Below are 23,422 nucleotides of genomic sequence, written 5' to 3'. Positions count from 1 at the left end.
TGAAAAAACTAAAGAGAAAAAAAATTAAAAAAGTTTGCTTTCTAGCAATAACTAGTGCATTGAATTTTGATTTTTCTTCAGTGCAAACATAACACTACATCTCGATCCCACCTTCCAGGGTCAGAAGTGTGAAGAATGTCCATATTGGTTCACCCCTTGTTGTGGCTGGTTACCTAAATATCAAAAATAAAGCAAAGTGTTTCTGTGTACTATACAAAATTATAAATGAAGAAAAACAGACATATATTTCAAATAGAAAGCAATAAGCAAAGCTCAGAGCAATCCAGTCACAAATGTTTAAAAAACAGAAAAATACGGATTTATAGGCACCAGGCACAGATAATTCACTGGCACTGAATAACACTGGAAATCTGAATGCCCCAATTCATGGTAATCATAGCAGAAGTGAAAGTGTCAATAGGATGATGTACTTACACTTCCATTTCTTGTTTTAAGTATGCAAAAGAAACTGCAGAAAAATAGATGCCTCTTATTGATGGACATACTTACTAGAGAGCTGTTTTTGGAGTTGTCTGACTAAAGCAGCCGTCTGCTGTTGCTGCTGCGTCTGCTGCAAACCTTGTCTTGGAAACTGCAACAGTAACACCAAAGTTAATGAAAAATGCTCTTACAATTCAACTGACTCATCAATGTCTTATCACAATAGCACGGTATAGGCCTCTCTCAAAACACACAAAGAGAAAGTGAAGACTGCACATATTACCAAACAACTAGTGTGCTGAATTCAACATATTTTAGGATGCATAGGTATTAATCAGTGGGGGTACTAAGGAAATCCTTCCTGAACTGCCTGGTTTACCAGTCCCTGGTCTGAGTAGGTAGCTGTTTATAACACACATCAGGACTGAATAAGTACAATTTACCCTGAAAAGACCTCCCAACAACTGTCAGGCTGACTCCCAAAGGAGCTGCACTTCATGTTATTACTGTAACTTTGGAGGAGGAGACTGGATGAGCATCTCTTCCAGACTCTCTTCACTTCCTCCTCCATCAGCACCCTTTAGTCTCCTGCTTATGATTCCAAATCTCTGTTGTCCCACTGACAGAGTACCACATGGAACTGTTCATATCCACACCCCAATTTGCAACATTAAGTCACAAGGCTTTACCCATTGCTGTCATTAGTATATTTACATTGCAGCTGGCGCTTACTTCCCAGTACAGGCAGACAGATGCATCGCAGGTTGGACCTCTATAGTCCACACTTCCCTCATCACACAACGTTTGTGGTCCGGCATCTGTAGGTGCTCCTGGAGTGGAGCACTCATGGGAAAAGGGCCCTACACTCATCCTTGCTCCCCCATTTTACCAGAGTTTCTGGAGCACTGCACAATAGCTCATTTGCAGTGCTCAAGCTTCGGAAGAGAATGGGGAGGAGCAGGGATGGGGGATGCTCAGAGGAACAGGCGGGGTGGCTGCAGAGCACCTCAACTGGCAGCCAGGAGCACAGCCCAACAGTTATGGGGCTTTGTGCACTCTTGTGGGGCTGTGTTCCTGGCCCCCGGCCACAGGGTTCTACAGCCACCCTGCCTCTCCTTCTGAGTGCTCCCACAGCCCCCACTTGGTCAATGCCAGCACTTCTGCTGCCGCTGGAGCAGAGCCCTGCAGTCGACAAAGTGGCTAGCACTGGTCTCCTCCAGTCTGGCTAAGTCCTGGTTCAGGACAGGTTAGGTCTTGAGGGTGGTCAGACCACAGGTACAAACGTGAAGTTTGCTCAAACTAGTTAACTTCAAGTGGCGGTGTATCCAAGGGCAGGTTCCTGAGTACAAATCCACTGGCAGCCTTGAAACACACTCAGGCAGCGAGACACTCCTGCTACTCTCTGCTATACTGCTTTTTTCCCCACAACATGCTATCTGAAGCAGACCAAGTGGTCGTGTGTCTGCCCAAGCTGGGAAGCATGCTCACAGCTGAACATAGCTGCTGGTAGATACACATAGTTGAAGGTAGCTGCTGGGAGCATGCAGAGAAAATAAGAGGCAAGAAGATAGCAGAGTCTATGTAACAAAGCCAAAAGTACTAGTGAAATTCTGGAGCTTGTGCTGCCCCTGCTGCCCCACTGGGTGATGGCATATCACAGGTGCACCCAGCCAGACACAGGGCATAGATTCAGTCTTCTGCAAACAGACCATCCATCATTCCTACCTTTGAAGTGGATGGCGTCTTTCAGAAAATTAATTAAAGGCCGTGTCTACACTAGCCCAAAACTTCGAAATGGCCATTTGCAAGTTTACTAATGAAGCGCTGAAATACATATGCAGCACCTCATTAGAATGCCGGCAGCTGTAGCACTTTGAAACTGACGCAGCTCACCGCCGCGCAGCTCGTCCAGACGGGGCTCCTTTTCGAAAGGACCCCACCAACTATGAAATCCCCTTATTCCTATCAGTAGACTTATTCTCCTATCAGCAGATAGGAATAAGGAGATTTTGAAGTTGCCAGGGTCCTTTTGAAAAGGAGGCCCGTCTGGACAAGCCGCGCGGTGGCGGCGAGCCGCATCAGTTTCCAAGTGCCGCTGCTGCCGGCCTTCGAATGAGGCACTGAATGTATATTTCAGCGCTTCAGTAGTAAACTTCGAAATGGCCATTTGTATGGCTATTTCTAAGTTTTGGGCTAGTGTAGACACAGCCAAAGTGTTTTTTTCTGTCTGCCCTGTCTAAAGCTGATAACATCAAACCCAAGAGACCTTTTCGTCATTTGTAAATAACAATTATGTTTTGACCAAGTTCAATAATTAAACAAACTTCTGGTACTGGTGTATGTTGGGGGGGGCGGGGCAATGGAAAATGATGGGTTTTTTTTCCCATTATGACATGAATTTAAATGAAATTAAAGATAAGCACAACGTGGCCTGATCCTCTAGGAGCCCTGCATACCACTTGCTTGATGTTGACTGCGTCCTAAATTTCCTTTGACTTCAGTGGGAACTTAGTATGCCCAGCACCTTTCAGGAGCAGACCAGCTCCACCCGTATGAAACAAAACATTGATGAGCCTGATTCTGATGTAGTTTGTACCAACAAGAATCAGGTGCAAGTCCTTTCAAGTACATGAAACTGCATCAATAGAACACTGATGGGAGACAAATCTTGAGAGCTAAATTCCGCTCTCAGTTACCCTAGGGCTATGCCAATGTTTTTCATGGACTTCAGTGACATTACTCTGTACCTATACTGGCACAAGATCAGAATTTGGCCATAAATTATCCATTCCAGGAACATGCATTACTTCCCTTGCAATGCTACCCAGGAGCCTGGGTTCTAGATTAGCACATGCAGCATGATCAGCAACATTTGATTTTCCAAGCTTGCATCTTCCATTCCAAAGAAAAATCACTCTCTGTTAAGAGCTTTTACAGGTAGGTGGCTGATCATAAATACACCTTCCAATCAAGTGGCTGAATTAGAACAAGAATAACAGGTTCTCTCAACTCCAGATGTTCCATATGCCACTAACAGAAACTTGAGTAGGCAAATTAAAAGACTGGGAGAAAATGAGTAAATATATATCAGGACTGTGACTTTGTGACTTCTGACATTTGACTTCAAAAGGTTATTCTGATTAGTTTCAGTTGGTAAACTTGAGTTTTACGCTTATGGGTGAGAATAAGAGGTTACTATGATGCATGCATTTTAATGAATTACAATTAGACTAATGTTTGCATTGTGTCAAATCTCTCTTTAAAAGTAATACTTTCCTTTTGTTTTTTTTGCAGGCTAGATCCACTCCTGTAATTCCTTAGCCACACTAGGAGACCTTGGAAATGGCTGTAATACTGGGCTCTAAATGAACAAAACCATGAATATTCACAGTATATTTGGTAGTTTTTCTACCTTAATCCTTTTATTATGGCATAATCTCAAAGCTTCATTATAAATAGCTGTATCTCAGACATAGCAAACAAAACACTAGGAAAGCTGTCAGAAAAAAGAATCATAATTCATAAATCACTTTAAAGTACCATTATCATTATTATTATTATTATTTTACCATAATACACAGTAGAATAGGCTCAGGCTACCCATAAAGTCCCTGGATTAAACTCTGTTCTCAATTATACTGCTGTAAATCCAGAGAATGTTTCCTGAATTACACCAGTGTAACAGACCAGAATTTGATTGATTGCTCTTAACAGCTCAATCATACAAAGCTGAGCACTTGAGCTGTGTAAGATCAGTGTACCATTCAGTGCATCTGTTAAGTACTATGAATGTATGAATGTGCTTAAGTGTAATGTAGGAGCAGGGAAAGAATGCTCATCTTACTGTAGATTTGAGACCTAAAGGTCATTAGGAGATAGAACAAAAAGGGCCAAAGCAGACCTTAATAGACACATTTGTTTTCAGAGATGAAAAATACCATCATGCAGAGAGTTTAAATATTTTAAAACAAAGATAACTGCCCAAATTTTGGTAACAAAACTTGTCACAGGATTCAGTCACATTTTCCCCTGTATTTGCAACTATCCCTGGTATTTAATTTTGCATCACTTTCAACCTTCAAAATTACAAATATGAAAGCCCATTGCACATACCAGCAGAAAGATTTCCTAATAATGAGGTCATTTCCTAGCAGAACACCTATTTTTTAAAATGTTTCTCAAATGCAAAACACGTGACATAGGGTAAACATTTACTCATTCAGCTCTGCTTTATACCTGCCAGCCAATATGGGTTTATTTCTTCACATTAAATTCTCCAGTGTATGTCCGTCTGCCTTTAGATGCCTCAAAGCAATGAGGCTTCAAAAGCCTTCTATAGCCCAGGGATTCTCAAACCATGCACTGGGACCCCAAGAGGGTAAGAAAATACTTTAACACAGGGGTGAGCACAGTTTTTACATTGGGCCCCCTTTTTATCCATGCAATTAGTTGGGGCCCTCCAACTTGTATAATAAAATCCAAACCAAGAGAAATTTCTGTATGTTCATTTGAAGACACACACACACACACACCCTTTAGGCATGTGCCTGTCTATGTGAGGCAGCAATATAAATTGCAATGGTGCAAGGACAGCTGGAGAGAGGATACTCACTGTACAGCTGGAGGTAAAGCATGTTTGAAGAGCCACCTTCCCCAGCCCTCCCAGGCAGCTATTAAAACAAAAAATTCGCTCTGTTTAAAGAGACTTCCCAACTCCAACAGTCCGAGGTAGTTCATGTTACTGTTTCAAAAGCCTGACCCAGCTTAGGAGAAAAGAGAAAAGCAAACAGCTCCCTGCTATTTAAAGATCCTGCTCCCACAACCTATTCCACCCTCCAGGGCGGCCTTTTAAAGTAAACAAAAGAACTAAACAAAAGATCAACGTAATTGTACTGGGGAGAAAGAAAAAAAAAGCCTGGACTCTGGGAAAACTGAAGCAAAGGGCTGTGCCAGTAAAAGCACACATCTCTTACCCCACACAGACACTTCTGCAAAATGTGACTGGGGGAGAAAGAAAAAATGATGGAGACTGTGGGGGGCAGGGAGGTGGGCAGCTGAGCCAAGAGAGACTGCAGAGAGGCAACAAAGGGTCCCCATGAGGGGGAATGCAGAAATGAAGCCGTCCCTCTGCCAGCAGGGAGGCAGGCAGTGCAGCACAGCACACAAGCACAGAACAGCTGGGCACAGAAGCTATGGGGAGGTAGCGGTGAGCCCCCGCAAGGCATGTGTGTGACTGTGCTATGCCCCCCCTTTTGAAATTTTTTGCCCCCCGGTCTGTGCACCCCTATTTTGATGGACACCTGGGCCTTATAAAAGGACAATGACAGCAGTCTGGGAGTGGACGTACACACAGGAACTGTGCACGCTGCAATGGCAAGGCCCTAAGCCAGGGTCTGTACTAGGCTGGATATTTCCCAGAAATCAACTTGGGTGCTCACTGTTCTCCACAGAGCAATAAAGGATGTAAAGAAGAGCTCAGAAGGGGCTGAGAACAGTATTCCAGGGTGCTGAGAGCTCTGTCCAGAACCAGAAACACACATATTTAACCCAGAAAGAAGCTGGGAACAGGGCCTACAGGGCAGGGTGAAAAGAAACCCCAAAAGAGCAGAAGAATCTTGTGATTTTTACTAGGCTAATAGAGGTTATGTTTGTTATGACTTGACTGGAGGACCAAGCCACACCTCCAACATTGACTTTTTTATGGAGACTCAAGGAGATACGCCTCACGGGAAAAAATTCAGGCAGAGAGCACTGGCAGTGACACAGTTGGCCTAAAGGGGGTACTAGAGGCCCTATGATACTCCCCAACACCTTACCAGGCCTGCCATCAGTGATGGTGGGAAGAACTGGGGAATGTGTGCAGGTAGTTTAAATACTTGACATTTTATAAACTGAAGCATCTAATAACTGAACCTATCCTTGAAAAAAAAGAAATCAGTAATACAGTAAACTGTTTCCTATCCAGCAACCTTGGGACCAGGAGGCTGCCAGATATTCAAAAATGCCGCTTCAGAGAGAGGCAGTTGTGGGATCCCCTGTAGTGGGGGCAGTGAATCCCGCTAGCCCTGTAGCTGGGAGCTGGCTGGGGGAAGGAGCCCTGATGGCAGCTCCAGCCCTGGGGAACCAGCTGGGGCCCCAGGTTTGGGGGATCTCTGATAGCCCTGGGGCTGGAAGAACTATGCAGGGGTACGGGGCTGTGCTAGTGTGTGGAGCTCTGCCAGGGCATGGGAGCAGCCTGGAGCTCTGTGGGTGTGTGGGGCAATGCTGGCAGCCCGGAGCTCTGCAGGGGGACTCCACTGGGGCCAGGGGAACCTGGACAGCCCCAGCACTGAGAGTCAGCAGCTCCAGCTCCAGGACTGGACAAGTTAACCCCAGGAGTCCCGGGACTGGGAGGACCCCGGAGCCAGCAGGAGATAGAGCCCCACTGGCAGCTCCAGCCCTGACTTGGCCGGGCAGAGAATCCCAGCAGCCCAGGGGCTGAGAGCAGGATGCTTGTGCCCCGGGCTGCGTGCAGACCCAGCAGGGGCTGGTGCCAGTTATTTGAGAGTTCTGGTTTAACAAATGCCAGAGAAGACAGAGTTTACTGTATTCTAGCCAATCTGCAAAAAACAGCTTGTAAATGTGAGAAACAGACCAGTGAAAATGAAGCCAGTAAAGCAGGGACTCCCACACATCCCAGCTGTGGGAAGATGTATTTTAGTGTGTAGGAAATTAAAAAAAAGATGCATTGAAGGCCCTGGTGATATTAGGCTATCTCCAGCTATGGCCCCAGACCAGTATTAACTCTGACTTATTTCAGCCATGTTGAAATTGGGGTAAGGAGCAATTTCCATCCTGGCTTTCTCCCAGTTTCAGCCCTTTCCCTCTCCCTGGGGCTCATTAAGCCTGCCAGTAGGCTTACTAGATATTCACTCCTTGTTGATAGGCTAGCACTGCTATGTTGCACCACGTGAAGTGATTCTGCCTCTAAAATTATTAATCCTTTCTCTGCCAAACTCAAAGGTCTTATCACATCTTTTTCTTAGCTCAAAGGCATGGGCTACATCCAAAACCATGTTGTGCAGCTAATCAAAATTAATTTCCACATGTTATATTGAACAATCTTCAGCTTCTAATTGCAGTTTTGGGAGGAGCTGATGGAAACATTCAAAATGCACAAATTATAACTATGATAAATTATCAACTACCTAAGAAAAGGGCTAGACACACAAACATCTGAATTAGACAATGAAATCTTGCTAATTTGCTTTCTCATAATACATAAACTCTAAAAACTCAGGATGCACAATTTAGCACTAAGGGCTAATATGTTGTTTAAACTTGCTCATTTAGACTGCTAATCTGTTTCTAATCTGGCTTTTTTGGTAGGCATCACATTTTTGTATGATTTAGTCTTTTACATTGGGCTTCTTTAGTTAGCTATGTTTACAAGGCACATATAACCAAGTATAGTAAATACACACGTGTAGTATACAGTATAGTAGCATGTTTGCAGAATGTTACTTGAAGGCACTGGAAGACCACCAAGTCATTCAAATGTTTGCACAAAGACACTTTCCTAATTTAGGTGTAATGAAAGGTTCTTGCTTTAAAAACTAAAACCAGGTCTACACTAAGAACTAAAACAGAGTTTAGACATGCAAATCCAGCTACAAGAATTGCATAGCTGGAGTCAACTTATCTAAAATCAATTTTTGCTCCCTGTCCACACAGCCTGAAGACATTCTCCCATCAACCTCCCTCTCTCCTCGTGACAGCCAAGAGTAATGAGGGTGATGGTGGCACCATGACAGTTTAATTTAGCACTTCCCCACCAGTTGTGCTAAATCAAAGCCTGGAAGATCGCCTACCAGCACACTCATCTTCCCGTAAGTGTAGATGTATCCTAACAAAAAAATTTTCTGAAAGTTATGATACTCTTCCTGCATATGCAATACATGATCACCCAGTAAAATACGTCTTTACAGTGTGTGTTCAAATCCTTTGAAAAAAGTGCTAAAACACACTTCCAATACTATGCCATTGCTCTGTTCTGGCTCCTCACAAACACACCAGAACAACATTCCAGAACTTTCAGACACAAATCCTTTGTTATACATATTGGAAATATAAGATGACAGGCAGATATATCTAATTACAAAAGAACAAGAATGAGTATATTTTAACCATTTGGCACAGGTTAGGACTACGTTTACACTAGAGAGTTATGTAGACAAAACTGGGGTTTTGTCAACAAAACTCACAGAGCATCTACACGTAAAATGTGTTTTGTTGACAGAAACTCCAGGGGCCCTTTTGTCAACAGAGCAAATGAAAAAACCATTCCGCTTTTATGTGTAGACTCCATCTGTCAGGAGAAGTTTTGTTGGAACATCTCTTCCAGCTGTAACTTCTGTAGATAGATGTTTCTAGTGTAGACATAGCTTAGCAGTATATGGCTATGTCTACAGTAGAAGCATCTGTCTACAGTAGTTACTGTCGGAAGAGATGTTCCAACAAAACTTCTCCTGACAGATGGAGTCTACACATAAAAGCGGATTGAACTTCTGACGTACTCTGTCAACAAAAGTGCCCCTGGAGCATCTACGCAGCTTTTGTGTTGACAGTTTCTGTGGACAGAATACATTTTGTGTGTAGATGCTCTGCGAGTTTTGTTAACAAAACACCAATTTTGTCTACAAAAACTCTCTCGTGTAGATGTTGCCTATCTGCAGGGTATATAAATCCATTTATCTATATGCGAGATGAATGTAGACATTAAGCTACAATCTGCAGTTTTTTTATTAAATATGATAGTGGAATTTTCACATATTAAAATTAGCCACCAGAAGAGGCCATAAAATCAAGTTAACATATCACGAATATATTTACACTGGCAGACAAAATTATCCTGCTTCCACATAAAAATTCTAAAATTAAAAACCAATAAAAAATGTAAGGTAACAGCCATTGGCAACGCTGCAAAATATTTCCTGGGAAGTGGAGTTCTGCATAGCCAGGGAAGATGACTAATGAACAGCTAATACTATAAGGAAAATGTATTAAATACATAGCGTGCACAGAAAATATGGACAACACGCAGTCTTGCTGCTTCAGATACTTGAAATCTCCATGGGGAAATGGAGAGATCCCTAGTTTTCCAATTAAACACCTTTGATTGTTATTATACCAGAGCTTGAAAAAGAAGCTTATTAATGTCTAGAATGTAAATAAGTATTTGAGAGGTTTTTGAAATTTATTGATTTTTTTTTCTCTGCCTCAGTGGTCTGCATAATAGGATTCATGGCCTTTCAGCAATCTGATTTTACATGTGGAAGGAAATTAAGTAAAACAGAGGGAGTTCCAATAAGTGTTTAAAAACTTCTCAAACATTTCCAGAAACAGAGTTTCCATTAACTATGTGGCACACAGAAAATCTAATATAGTTTGGTAAAACATATAGGACTTATTAGCATGTGTAAGGGATAATCACCACATGTGAGCAATGTGGCCATCCCAAACTCAGGTGATCATCAATTCTCTCACATGCACAGAGAAACACACACAAATAATAAATTCAGAGACCACATACTAATGAATTTAGTGTTCATGAAAGTTTCCAACCTGACAGTAGAAGCCATCTGTTTATTATCTATATTAAACAGTTTTGACATGAACAAGAGCAATTTGCTGACATCTAGGGCTAACTGGGTAGTTCATGGTACTCCAGTCCCAGAACTAGTGGTCCCAAAAAAAGACAAATTACAATGCTGAGTTTTAGGGAGACCAGGCAAGGCAAAGGATTAATACACAAGCCTTTTGCTTCACCAAACACGTTCAGATCTGTCCTTTGCATTAAAATGAAAAGATAACCATTGGGTAACCTGTCGTGGTCACATCATAAAACCCATCACGCCATTTGGCAAGACTGTTAGACAGGACCATGGGTGGAATTACAAGGCCGAGTGCCTCGTCGTTGACATACAATGACAGAGCTGTCCAAGTAAGCTTACGCAACACTTCCTGGCATTATTCTCAATTGCTTTACTTCCAGGAGTATTAAAACCTACCCCAAAAGTACCCTCATATCCACACAAATATGTCTAATTTTAATACGTCTGCTTACCAAAGGCTGCTGTGGCTGCACTGCTTGGAGACCAAGTACTGGCTGCTGACCCTGCTGTTGCTGCTGCTGCAACTGAAACAACATTGCCATGGTTACAACAACATGTACACATGTATTATATTATATAAATGATAATAGCAGTAAGAGCAGCAGCTGCCACCTTTGTGTTTGCAAAGGCATAGCACCCTTTTGCTGTTCCAAGTGTACATATAATGGAATTTGGCTTTTCCTTCTATGCTTTGTGGATTGCTTTAAGCATTGATTGAGGAAGACGTGTTCAGGATCCCACTGTTCTCTCTCCACTTGCCCAGTGCCAGCCACATCATGGATGATGACTGACAAATATCTACAATATAATGTTCATAATATCTACTGAACAAACTTCTTTGCAGAAACAGATTTAAAAGCCTATCTGTTTGATATACTCAGTTAACTATACGCCCACATAAGTTCATGCATAATTTTTTTAAAAAAATTAGTTATTGGCATTAGAGTGAAAGCATGAAAATAATTATCAAGGTCACCAAAACAAAGCATTTTTAATGTGTGCTGCTTTTTCCCATCCGTCAGTCCCAGTGTGGTGTTTTGGCTTTGGTTTTTAATTGCCCATCTGAGATTTAACTATCAAGTGAAAGTACATTATCAAATCAGAATATGGAAAATATTTTAAGCATGTGCCGTTTCCCAATTTTAATTCTGGCATATACATATTCTAATACTAAAATAATAATGCAATTACCTAAAACCTTTCACGTTCAGTATGATACTTATGCTTAAAACAAGAGAAAGAGACTGATCCCTCAATAGCCAAGAAGTTAGGGCCCTAACCAGTAGGCTAGTGACTATTCTGGGACGGGTCTTCTCAATCTCTCCTGTTGGAGCTCTTTTATTTTGTATAAATAATTAAATATTCAGTGGACTGAGGAGAAGAGAGGAGAGACAAACTACACTGCATGACAGCTAAGATACAAACCTTTGACATGTGAGATAAAGGTTGAAGCCACTACCTGCTTCAGAGAATAAGGCCCCAAATACACTTTTCCCTAACACAATCAAGTGTCCCACCTGAAGGAGTCGCTGTTGTCGAATTTGCTGTTGTCTCTGTCTCATCTGTTCCTGAGGCAGCTGTACTGAATTCAGGTTTGGGTGAAGAGCTGTGGTTGGTACAGTATCAAGTCCACCTCCGACCAAGGAACTCTGTTGCAAAGGCTGATGTGTCAGTCTGAATGAGAAGAATCTAGTTGAGAGCAACTATATTTAATTTACAAAGATCAACTAAATCTGTGTTTGACTCACTGGAAGAAAATTTGACTTTTGTATATCTGAAATTAAAGTTTTATAGGAAGGTTGTATTTTCAGGCAAGAATATTTCGGAAAAAAATATCCACTGGAAACATCTACAGTGTTATTGTTTGATAACCGCACTGGACAGTAAGATGTTGTTAAACTCAGTATGTGTATACTAACAAAACTAAACAGAAAAAAATCTAGCTATTCAACTCTTCAGAGTTAAAATGATCAGCCAGGTTCACCACTTGCATGTAACATTACTGTAGAACTAGGAAGAGGACACTATGTCAGCCTTATGACTTAGGTCTAGATAAAAACTATGTCAAGATGAAATTGAGGTTGAGAAGACTAGGTTTTTGGAAGAAAAAAACATTACATAGATGATGTAATTATCCCCAGAACAAGAGTTATACACCCAGAAGATTCAGACTTAAAACTTAAAGAAATCCAAACCTGCACAGCTGGCGAACCCAAACAAACTTATCTCTGCCCTCTAGCAACATCATGCATTAAAGCTACAATTCTGATTCACACATATTACTGTCTGTAGTGCAAGAGTAAACTGATTTTTGAACACACTAAATACTTTTTAATTTTCTCCCATAATAATAGGATTCCATTCATAAATTGCAAGTGATCTAGGCACATTTTGAAATTTGGCCTCAAAAGGGGAGTTTTGCTCTGGGGATGATTTAGAACTGAACTCACAGAGAAATAAGATCATCATATATGGCAGGGCATAGGTTGTTATTCCTTAACTGATGTATCAGTGTCACTTCAGAACATGTGAGATAGAATTTGGCGTGGGGGACATTCTCAAGATGGTGTGCATGAGCTGGATTGCCTCTGGATGATTAATGCCTATTTATTTGTAAACTGTTTAAATAAAACGGGACTCTGTCTTCCAATAGTGGTGTAATTTACTAACAAGAAGCAGGTGAGGTGAGGACATGCCAGGGTTTCCAGAAAAAATTCTAAATACACCCAAATTAGGGGATCTCTCATTGGTTTGACACTGAGGGAGACAATTTATTACCTTAACAGAATAGTTAGTTTTGGAACATGACCAAGTCATTTCTGTAATAAAACCAAGATGATTAATCATTTGTTGTTAGCAGCCTATTACGGAGTCAGCAGAAGATGGAAATGATCTATTCCCCAACAGAAGAAAAGTTGGACACAAACTTTGAGGCGGAGGTTAAAAAAAATGGATGTTTGACCTTCAAGATAAACATCAGTTACTCTAGAGTGTGTGGGCCAGGATTATAATTTTGCGCAATGCTGAGGACATTCAAAGTGAACTGTGAAGCAGAAAAGATTGCAAGCACTTCAGGGCAGTGAAATGTCTTCTGCCTCTACTTGTACAGCATCTATCATGAGACCTGATACTGACCAAGGCCTTTTGGCACTACTCCAATAAGGCTAGGATCTTGTAGGTAGACCAGCACTCCTCCCAATCCTTCAAGAACAAAAGTCTTGTCTGTTTGCTTGCTCAGAAAGAAGGCCCTCAGTCTGTTTAACCTCATCCTTTCGATACCTCAATATTCTCAATTCCATGCCTGGTCCATGACTAACCCAGCCTGGACCTGTATCAGAGCAGTAGCCATGTTAGTCTGTATCTTCAAGAACAAAAGAAGTCCTGCGGCACCTTATAGACTAACAGATATTTTGGAGCATAAGCTTTCGTGGGCAAAGATCCGCTTCACCACATGCATGAGTGTCGGGGGGGGGGGGGGAGTTCACAGGAATATTTAAGGATGGAAGGGGGGGGGTCCCTGTCAAAGGGAGGGCCAGAGCTGACAAGGTCTATTCAGTCAGGGTGGAAACGACCCATTTAATACACATCAAGAGAGGAGAAAACAAGTCAGATCAGTCTTAGGGGATGTGGCCCATTGTCAAATTCAGATGTGGATGTGTGAACATCCAGAGCAGAGAAGCCACCCCCAGTCTCTGCTTAATCCTGGGTTGATGGCATCAAATTTGAAAATGAATTGCAGCTCAGAGACTTCTCTCTCCATTTTATTTTTGAAATTTTTTTGTTGTAGGACTGCTACTTTTAAATCTATTACTGAGTGTCCACGGAAATTGAAGAATTCTCCTACAGGTTTTTGTATGTCACCGTTCCTGATGTCTGATTTTTACAGAGAGAATGCTCAGAACTCTCATTTATATTCGACACATTAACACGTGGTTTGAACCAGGACAGCAATTACCTGGCCCATTATAATGACTCTTTTACATACTTTGTTTTATCTAACTCCTGACTTCCCCATCCCATGCCCCGCTCCTGCCGCCCTTCTGCTCTTCTGATTTGTCAACCTTGACAACATTTTTTGAACCTCTGTGTTTTATATATTGAGTCTGTTCTGGTTTGGCTATGATCTGAAGAAGTGGGTCTGTCCCATGAAAGCTCATCACCTAATAAATAATTCTGTTAGTCTTCAAAGTGCTGCTTGACTGCTTTTTTGTTTTGATACAATACAGACTAATATGGCTATCTCTCTGTCACTAAGTAAAATAAATTTGCCTATCAGTCATTCAATGAACACAGAGATCTTGTGTTTCCTAGACTTTCCACCATTTATGTCCCTATGGATCCTGCAGGGTTTATACATGTCATACAGATTATACCACTGTGCTACATTGGTAAGTTCTCTTGCATATTGCAAATGCAGTTGTATGCTGAAGGGCTTCATTGTGCAGATGCTGCACCAATACAGAGCACACCCCAGTCTCTGCCCAAACAATTTACAATCTACAGTAGAACTTCATAGACTCAAACATCAGTTACAGATCTACTGGTCAACCAGGCATCTGCTGGAACGGAAGATAATCAGACACTGTGCACGCACGCACGCACGCACGCACGCACACGCTTTATTGGCTTGGGGCTTCAGCTCTGGGGTTCAGCTGCATCCAGGGTGTGGAGGGCACAGGGCTTCTAGTGGTGAGATGTTCAGGGCTTCTGATCCTCAGGAGCACCAGGGCTTCAGCTCCGTGGGTCTGTTCTCACAGAGGGTAACAGGACTTGAGGGTATAGAGGAGAGCACTGCACTGGCTTCAGCTCCAGCACTCCTCACATAGCTAAAGTCTCAGGCCCCCTTACATCCCCCTGCTACAATCAGGAGAAGAGCAGTGGGAGCCCTGAGCCCCAGTGCCCGCCACAGAACAGAAGTCAGGAAAAGAGCCACAGGGCTGAACTCCCAAACCTCAGTGTTCCCCAGAGATGTAAAGACCTAATGCTCCTGAGGCTGAGAAACTCTGACCACCCACTCTCCTGCCAGGTTTCCCATAATGCCCTCGACATACCCTGTGGCTACAGCTCCCAACCCCACCCCTTATACCCTTGGTCCACTGGCTGAAGCCTATAACATCTTGCACAAAGTTACAGACAACCTCCATTCCCAAGATGTTCATTACACTGGTAACTACTCAAGGGCCTTCAGAAGGGTGAGGTGAGGATCAGACAGCTAGCAGTGGAGAAGCAAGCCCACAGAAAGCACAGTAAGGACCTGCCAGACACCCACTACACATGCAACAGATGCAGCAAGGACTGTCACTCTCGTGTGGGCCTTCACAGTCACAGTCGACGCTGCAAATGATGATCCCAAATGGAACTACGAAGGGCACGATCCATAGTCTACGTAGACTGAAGGATGCCTACTACTACTACATTACACTGGTTCTACTGTAACTGAAAACAAGAAGTGACAAGTGACCATGACAAACAATAGGTAAGGAGTGGGAGGTAGAACCACATGTAACTGTAGCAAGACTCTTCATTAATCTCATTCTGACTAATGGACATGATTTACAATCAAGTTTTATAGCTATATATCAATACTGCAAAGGTCCTGCAATATAATAAGCTAAGACAACACATTTAAAGCCTTACCGCTGAGTGCCAGTTAAAGGCTGAATGTAAGCTGCAGCCTGGTGCTGAATGTACCCGCTTGGCTGTTGTTGCATCTGTCTTAGTCTTTCCATTAGAGTTGGACTGGAATGAGTTGTGGGATATGTTCTGGAGTTGTAGCTGGGTGAAAGCACTATGCCACCAGCCGGCTGCTGTTGCAAAGGCATCTGAGTACTATACATTGTGTAGCCATGAGGCACGGTCTGCATGGAAAACAGGCCATGGTACAATTTAAACAACAGCTACATGTTTCTTGCCTGAAGTCATTAAAGAAAAAAGCCAAGCTTTATTAACCAGCAGTATTTGGACACTTGAACACCCAGTAAAACACTCAGCTATGTAATTATATCAAACAGAAGTCACTCTTGTATTGTAAAAGTTTTCCTTCTCTTTTTCAAACTGGCTCACTTAGCTGCAGTGAGCTGCAGGAATGCCTTCATTTCCATTTGTAACTTACATCTACACTAGTTTTTCGGTGCTTAATCAGGTGTGAGGTCTGCACAGGAAGAGGTGGGGACTGTGCCATCCAGGCAGTGCTGGGAGCTGGCTGCCTCATCCCCACCCCTTCCGAGAACACAGAGCCAAGCTCTCACCCCCAGGGACCTGGCAATCCTGTCAGCTCCCCTGGTTACACATGGTCTTTACAATATCACTGGGGAAAGATGAGAAGCCTGCCAAAAACATTTGTCTGACTAAAACTGAACTGGAGACTTGCCAATAACTTTTGATTAAGACCCTACTCAAAACTTAAGTCCCAGTTAAGCCTTTAATGGGATGTAGGGCACCACTTTGACACCCTGCACAGAGGATAACTTCACTGTGTACCTTACAACCTGTAGAGAGAAGTTACTCACCGTAGTAACGGTGGTTCTTCAAGATGTGTCCCCGTGGGTGCTCCACGTTAAGTGTAGGGCTCGCCCCAGCGCTGCAGGTCGGATCTTCCAAGCAGTTTCTGAGGGACCGCGCATGCGCTGGTGCGCGCCGCTCCCTTGCGCGCTCCTGGCCACGTGCGCGATCCGGTGCCCGCCAGTTCCTTGACCAACCGCCTCGGATGCTCCTGCAAAACACTAAACAGAGATCCGAAGCAGGGAGGATGGGCGGGTAGTGGAGCACCCACGGGGACACATCTCGAAGAACCACCGTTACTACGGTGAGTAACTTCTCTTTCTTCTTCGAGTGTCCCCGTGGGTGCTCCACATTAGGTGACTACCCAGCAGTAACCCAAAATGGGAGGTGGGTAATTGGATCATGTGCAGCTTGTCCCCGAGAGGACCGCTGTCGAGAGCTGGGTATCCTCTTGGAATACCCTGTGAAGGGCGTAGTGCTTGGCGAAGGTGTCATAGGATGACCAGGTCGCCGCTCTGCAAATGTCTTTTAGTGCAATGCCCTTGAAAAAGGCTGTTGATGCCGCCACCGCCCTAGTGGAGTGAGCCCTGGGCGTGGCCAGCAAAGGAGTCTTTTTGAGTTCGTAGTACATTTTTATGCAGGATATGATGTGCTTCGAGATTCTCTGCAAAGAGAGACCTTCTCCTTTCGATTTGGGAGCGAGAGAGACTAGGAGTCTATCCGTTTTCCGGAAGGACTTGGTCCTGTCTATAGAGAAGGCTAGCGTCCTCCTCACGTCCAGGAGGTGTAGGCGCACCTCTTTGTTAGAGTTATAAGGCTTTGGATAAAACGAGGGTAAAACAATAGGTTTGTTAATATGAAACTCAGAAGAAACTTTAGGAACAAAGGCTGGATGCAGCCGTATGGTTACCGCCTCCTTGGAAAATACTGTGCAGGGTGGCGTTGCCATAACTGCCGCAAGCTCGCTCACCCTGCGAGCTGACGTGATTGCGAGAAGGAAGGTCGTCTTTATTGTAAGGAGGCGGAGAGAAACTGTGGCTAAAGGCTCGAACGGTGGTCCCGTTAGCACACTAAGCACCAGGTCCACGTTCCACGACGGTGGAAGCGGTTTCCGAGGTGGGTATATGTTTATCAGCCCTTTGAGGAACCTGGTAACCATGGGATGGGCGAACACCGTGTGCCCTTCCTCTTCGTGTCTGAATGCCGAAATGGTGGCAAGGTGGACCTTTAACGAGGATAGTGAGAGTCCTCCTCTCTTGAGGTCCAGTAAATACTCTAATATTACAGGTATAGGCACCGAAAGCGGGGGCTAACTGTTTGGTAGATCACCATGCCGTGAAGCGAGTCCACTTCTGCTTGTAGGTCTTCCTGGTGGAAGCCCTCCTGCTACTTTCTAGGACTTGTTGCACTTCCTCCGTCCATGTGCTCTCTAGGGAGCTGAGCCATGGATTAACCATGCTTGTAGTCGCAGGCATTGGGGGTGCGGATGCACTATGGACCCCTGGGCTTGCGTGAGCAGATCCGGCGCCACCGGGAGGGGCATCGGTGGACGGTCCGACATGCGCAGGAGTAGGGGAAACCATTGCTGTCGATCCCACGTTGGGACTATCAGGATCATTCGGGCTCCTTCTCTCCTGGCTTTCTGCAAGACTTCGTGGATCAGCACTGTGGGAGGAAAAGCGTAAAGCAGGGGGCCCCTCCAAGAGATCGCGAATGCGTCCCCCAGGGACCCCCGTCCCAGTCCTGCCCTGGAGCAGTATCGTGGGCACTTCTTGTTGTGTTGAGTGGCAAACAGGTCTATCTGGGGAAAGCCCCATGCGTGAAAAATTGGTCGTAGCAGATCGGGATGGATCTGCCACTCGTGCGTGAGTGCGAAATGCCTGCTCAGCTGGTCTGCCTTCACATTCTGAGCGCCTGGTAAGTACGAGGCTTTCAAGGTTATATTGTTGGCGATGCACCAGTTCCACAACCGGACTGCTTCCGCACATAAGGCACGGGACCGAGCTCCTCCTTGCCTATTTATATAAAACATGGTGGAGGTATTGTCTGTACTGATCCCAACTACTTTGCCTTGTATATGGTCTCGAAAGTGTCTGCAGGCACTGAACACCGCTCTGAGCTCCAGTATATTCATGTGCAGTGACTGTTCCGTGGAGGACCACAGTCCTTGCGTCACCTCTTCGCCCATGTGTGCTCCCCACCCTATGTGGGAGGCATCTGTAGTAAGAAAAACCGATACTTGTGGTTGGTGGAAGGGTACCCCTGTTAGCATGTTCTTGGGATTTACCCACCATTGCAGGGATTTGCACACCTCCGTCGTGGGCGACACCACCCTGTGAACGGTGTGTGCTGCGGGTTTGTATATGCTCGCCAGCCAGTGCTGCATGCTGCGCATGTGTAACCTGGCGTTCTGTACTACGAACGTCGCTGCTCCCATGTGGCCCAGCAGCTGTAAGCACGTTAGAACCGGCACCGTAGGGCTGAAGGTGATGACTTGCACGAGGGAGCCAATGGCCCGAAAGCATGTCTCTGGTAGATACACTCTCGCTGTAATAGAATTTATGCGTGCCCCTATGAACTCTATGTCTTGTGTGGGGTCTATCTTTGATTTTGCCAGATTGATAACCAGGCCGAGCGAAGAGAACGTGCCTGCTGTGACGCGTATCATGCGTAGTACCTCCTCCTTCAAGGCCCCTTTGAGTAAGCAGTCATCCAGATACGGGAATATAAATACCCCCTGTCTGTGCAGGTAGGCTGACACCACTGCCAAGGTCTTGGTGAAGACTCTGGGGGCCGAGGAGAGGCCGAATGGTAGGACCTTGTATTGAAAATGTTCTTTGCCTACCATGAACTGGAGGAATCGTCGGTGAGCCGGATGGATAGTTATGTGAAAATACGCGTCTTGTAAGTCGAGGGCTGCGAACCAATCTCCATCGTCCAGTGCCGTAAGGATGGAGGCGATTGTGATCATCCGAAAGCGTTGCTTGCGCAGGTACCGGTTGAGGCCTCGAAGATCTAAGATGGGCCTCCAGCCTCCTGTCTTTTTCTCCGTGAGGAAGTATCTGGAGTAGAACCCTTTCCCTTGCAGTTGCTCCGGCACTCTTTCCACTGCCCCTATGAGCATAAGATGGTCTACCTCCTGCTTGAGTCTCGCTTTGTGGGAGGCATCCTGCAGGTGGGGCCTGGGTGGAGGTCGTGGCGGTGGGAGCGACTGGAAGGGGATTGTGTACCCCGTGGCTATGATCTCCAGCACCCATTTGTCTGTGGTGATCCTTTGCCATTGGTCGTAGAATGGTCGGAGGCGATGGTGGAATAACAGCTTCGGATGACATTGTGCGATGGTAGTGATGGTGCAGCCCTGGATCTGTGTGTCAAACTTGTGGCCTTTGGCCCTGCCCCGAGGACGCACAGCTCTGTTGGGCACGTCGCCTGGGAGTTCTATATTGTTGATGCTGTTGATGTCGCCCTTGCTCGTAACCTCTGTGGTACTGGGGACGCTGCGGCTGATACTGGTACCGTCTTTGCTGAGGGTAGTACTTTTTCTTTCTGTATGGAGGGGTGTAGATCCCTAAGGTCCTAAGAGTGGCTCTTGAGTCTTTACTGGAATGAAGGACCGAGTCAGTTGATTCAGCAAGCAGCTTCTGCATGTCGAAGGGGAGATCGACGATCTTCGCCTGCAGATCCCTCGGTATACCCGATGTTTGGAGCCAGGACTCCCTCCGCATTACCACTGCCGTAGCTGTTGAGCATGCTGCTGTGTCCGCAACATCCAGGGCGATCTGAACTCCCGTCCTCGAGGCCACGTAGCCTTCTTGCACGATAGCCTTGAGCACCGGCTTCTTGTCCTCTGGAAGCGAGTCCATAAGGGAGGTTAACCTAGAGTAGTTGTCGAAATTGTGGTTCGCTAGATGCGCTGCGTAATTCGCCATTCTAAACAGTAGGGTGGAGGAGTAGACGACCTTTCTGCCGAACAGCTCTAGTTTCTTGGCATCTTTGTCTGTTCCCCCTGTTTTGAACTGAGACGTTTTTGATCTCTGTCGAGACGATTCTACCACCAGAGAATTTGGTTGCGGGTGGCTGAATAGGAACTCCATGCCCTTCGCCAGACGAAGTATTTCTTGTCCGCTCTCTTGTGGACAGGGGGAATAGTCACAGGGGTCTGCCATATCGTGGTGACAGACCTTCTCTGTGCTTGTTCCCCTCTTGGATAAAGCCTGCCGCAGCAGAAGGGCTAATGGCCCTAGGCTCCTGGCCTCCGGTGCGCCGCTTGTTACTAGGATTGGAAGCTTTGGATTCCTTCCCTTTCTTTGTTTTTTTTTTTTTTGTTGAAAACAACAACCGACTAACTTAATCTAAGACTGAAGAAACTTTAAAACAATTAAAATGTTAAATACGCTAACTCTGGCCGTAGCCTGAGCGGATTCTGTCTGCAGCCGATGGCGGTTAAAGAGGAACTGGCAGGGACCGGATCGCGCACGTGGCCAGGAGTGCGCAAGGGAGCGGCGCGCACTGGCGCATGCACGGTCCGGCAGAAACTGCTTGGAAGATCCGACCTGCGGCACCGGGGTGAGCCCGACACCTAACGTGGAGCACCCACGGGGACACTCGAAGAAGAATAAGTGTTCAACAGCAGTAGTTCCGTACCTGTGTCTGCTGTAACCCTGGATATTGTGGAAGCTGGGAAGAAGGTCGTACTTGCTGGGCAAACATAGCAGCCTGATCTATTGGCTGGCCCTGAAAGACAAGGTGCATATCAAATAAACTCCACTTATAACCAAGTCTTTCTACTTCTGTCCATGGACCCAAACAGCTCATGCAGTCAAGTCTTACACTTACTTTATGAACAGAATTAACCATTTTCCAACCTTTTTCCATCAAGAAATTCCTATTTTCTGGCAATGAATGCACTATTGAGCAATAAAATCTAGATCAGTTTGTGTAGAAAGGTTATCTTTTCTTCAGTTCAGAAACATTACTGTTGCACAGCAATGCAATGCAAAGTCACATAATCAAGTCAATAGCATAAATGTAATTTAAAAATAAAATCTAGAATACAGCTGGCCCTTCTGGATCAAAAGGCAAAAAATTCTTGTGGGTAATTATTTGAATTATGCAGGAGACATATCAACAGACTGAGAATCACTTACTTTAATATGCAAAGAATAACTTTTTGAAGCCATTATGATTATTGTAAGAAGTACCCCTCCTAGCAGGAAGTGCAGAAATGAATATAAAGGACTATTAGAAGGTGTTCAGATATTATGGTGAAATATAAATAACTACTGAATAGGCAGACAAACATTGCAACCATTTCCAGTACGGCATGAGAACACATGGAAGGATTTTGCTGATACTCATCCCCATTTGTTGATTTAAATTTGTCTCTGATATGTAGATATATCAATTGTGACACCATCAGTCAGAGTGCATAGAAACTAAATGCATTCAAGCAAGTGAGGTCACAGCAATTTAATTTTCAAATAAGAACACAGTGGTGATGCCCTCTACAACTGATAAAATGCTTAACAATTTAAAGTATCACTAATATGCAGGTTGCAAAGGAAATAATGACAAAATAAATATTAATGTTTAGCATAAATTCAAGATCAAGCAAGTGGCCAATGTGCAATAAAAAACAAGAGTAACAATGAAACTTACATTTGTCTGTGATTCCGAAGCCTCAAACACATTAATTGTACAATTGTCCTAGGCACTATGGCCCGTAGTCTTTAAGTACATGGGTGGTGTGCTCAGCACTGCAACCCTTAACTGATTTAAGAGCACGTCTCATTTTCAAAAGGGATTTAGGCACTTAGGACACTACATTCCATTAACAGTGAATGAAATTTACGTTCCTAAGTGCCTAAATCACATTTCAAAATGAGATTCTGGTCCCAGTTAGAAACAGTTGTTGTAACAGTTTACTACCAAAAATCTAGGCTTGAAGACTCAAGTGACTGAAGACTTCCACAGGCAAGTAAAACTGCAGTACCTTTACGCTTAAGAGTTCTTCATTCAGACTTTGCACTATTTTACAAGAGCAAAAAACACAACCCACAACCAAAACCCCAATCAAACAAACCAGAACACCTGAGATGTTCTTACCACATTCAAGCAAAACACTGGCACTACTGTTCAAAGTCACCCGGGCAACAGTGCACTGGCAACAGCAACCTTACCATGGCTGCCATCTGTGAGACAAAGAATAATGCCCCTTGGGGATATTACCTTAAGAGCAATAGGAATTTTCCTGTATCACTTATGCTCATTTTGTTAGAAGCTACACTAATTATTGAAACATGAGAGTTAATATATACAAAAATAAGCAAATAACAGGCCTATATTTTAACTATTATTTGGACATTGCCACAAAAGCATCAGGAAAATAGGTCAGAGGTATAAAAGCATCAGTGTGATTCAAGTGGACTCCGTGCACAGAGACTTTGACACTGTACCTCAAAGCAGTCTTCTGGAGCCCCCATGTTCACCACTGTCCTATATCATACATGTGTACAAAGTATGCCTGGTGAGGAGGTATTTTAAAAGTGTTCATCTCTTGAACATAACTATCCTGTTGGAGTGTATGTGCTATGACTGGATTTAAAGTTATGAAGTTTTGCTACTTGTGTGCTACAGAAATGTTATGAGGTTATATACTGATGGATCCAATAAAAAATAAAACCGCTCTCCCATCAGTCATCACAGAATACTTGTCAGAGAGAGCACACAGTCCGTGGACGCCACTTAATCAATGCGAGTGGACCACCGCATCACAAACAGAGATCTTTCCAGATAGGTTTAAGAAACTAGAAGAGAAGCAAGATCAT

At 44.3% G+C, this 23,422-nt stretch overlaps 1 protein-coding gene across 1 annotated transcript in view; it reads right to left on the bottom strand.

Annotated features, from left to right (window-relative positions):
• Positions 1-37: 37 nt before the first annotated feature.
• MED12L (mediator complex subunit 12L) overlaps positions 38-23,422 on the bottom strand; it is a 295,842-nt gene continuing 272,457 nt past the window's right edge. The window contains exons 40-45 of the mRNA XM_075003690.1: positions 21,240-21,329; positions 15,732-15,952; positions 11,612-11,768; positions 10,547-10,618; positions 511-592; positions 38-173 (exon numbers count right to left, since the gene is read on the bottom strand). Coding sequence (XP_074859791.1) covers positions 121-173; positions 511-592; positions 10,547-10,618; positions 11,612-11,768; positions 15,732-15,952; positions 21,240-21,329 — 675 coding nt within the window. The 3' untranslated portion in view covers positions 38-120. The remainder of the gene's footprint in view (positions 174-510; positions 593-10,546; positions 10,619-11,611; positions 11,769-15,731; positions 15,953-21,239; positions 21,330-23,422) is intronic.

Source organism: Carettochelys insculpta, chromosome 10 (genome assembly GCF_033958435.1).
Source record: "Carettochelys insculpta isolate YL-2023 chromosome 10, ASM3395843v1, whole genome shotgun sequence".
Classification (NCBI taxonomy): Eukaryota; Metazoa; Chordata; order Testudines; family Carettochelyidae; genus Carettochelys; species Carettochelys insculpta.
This window is presented reverse-complemented; position numbering and strand designations above follow the sequence as displayed.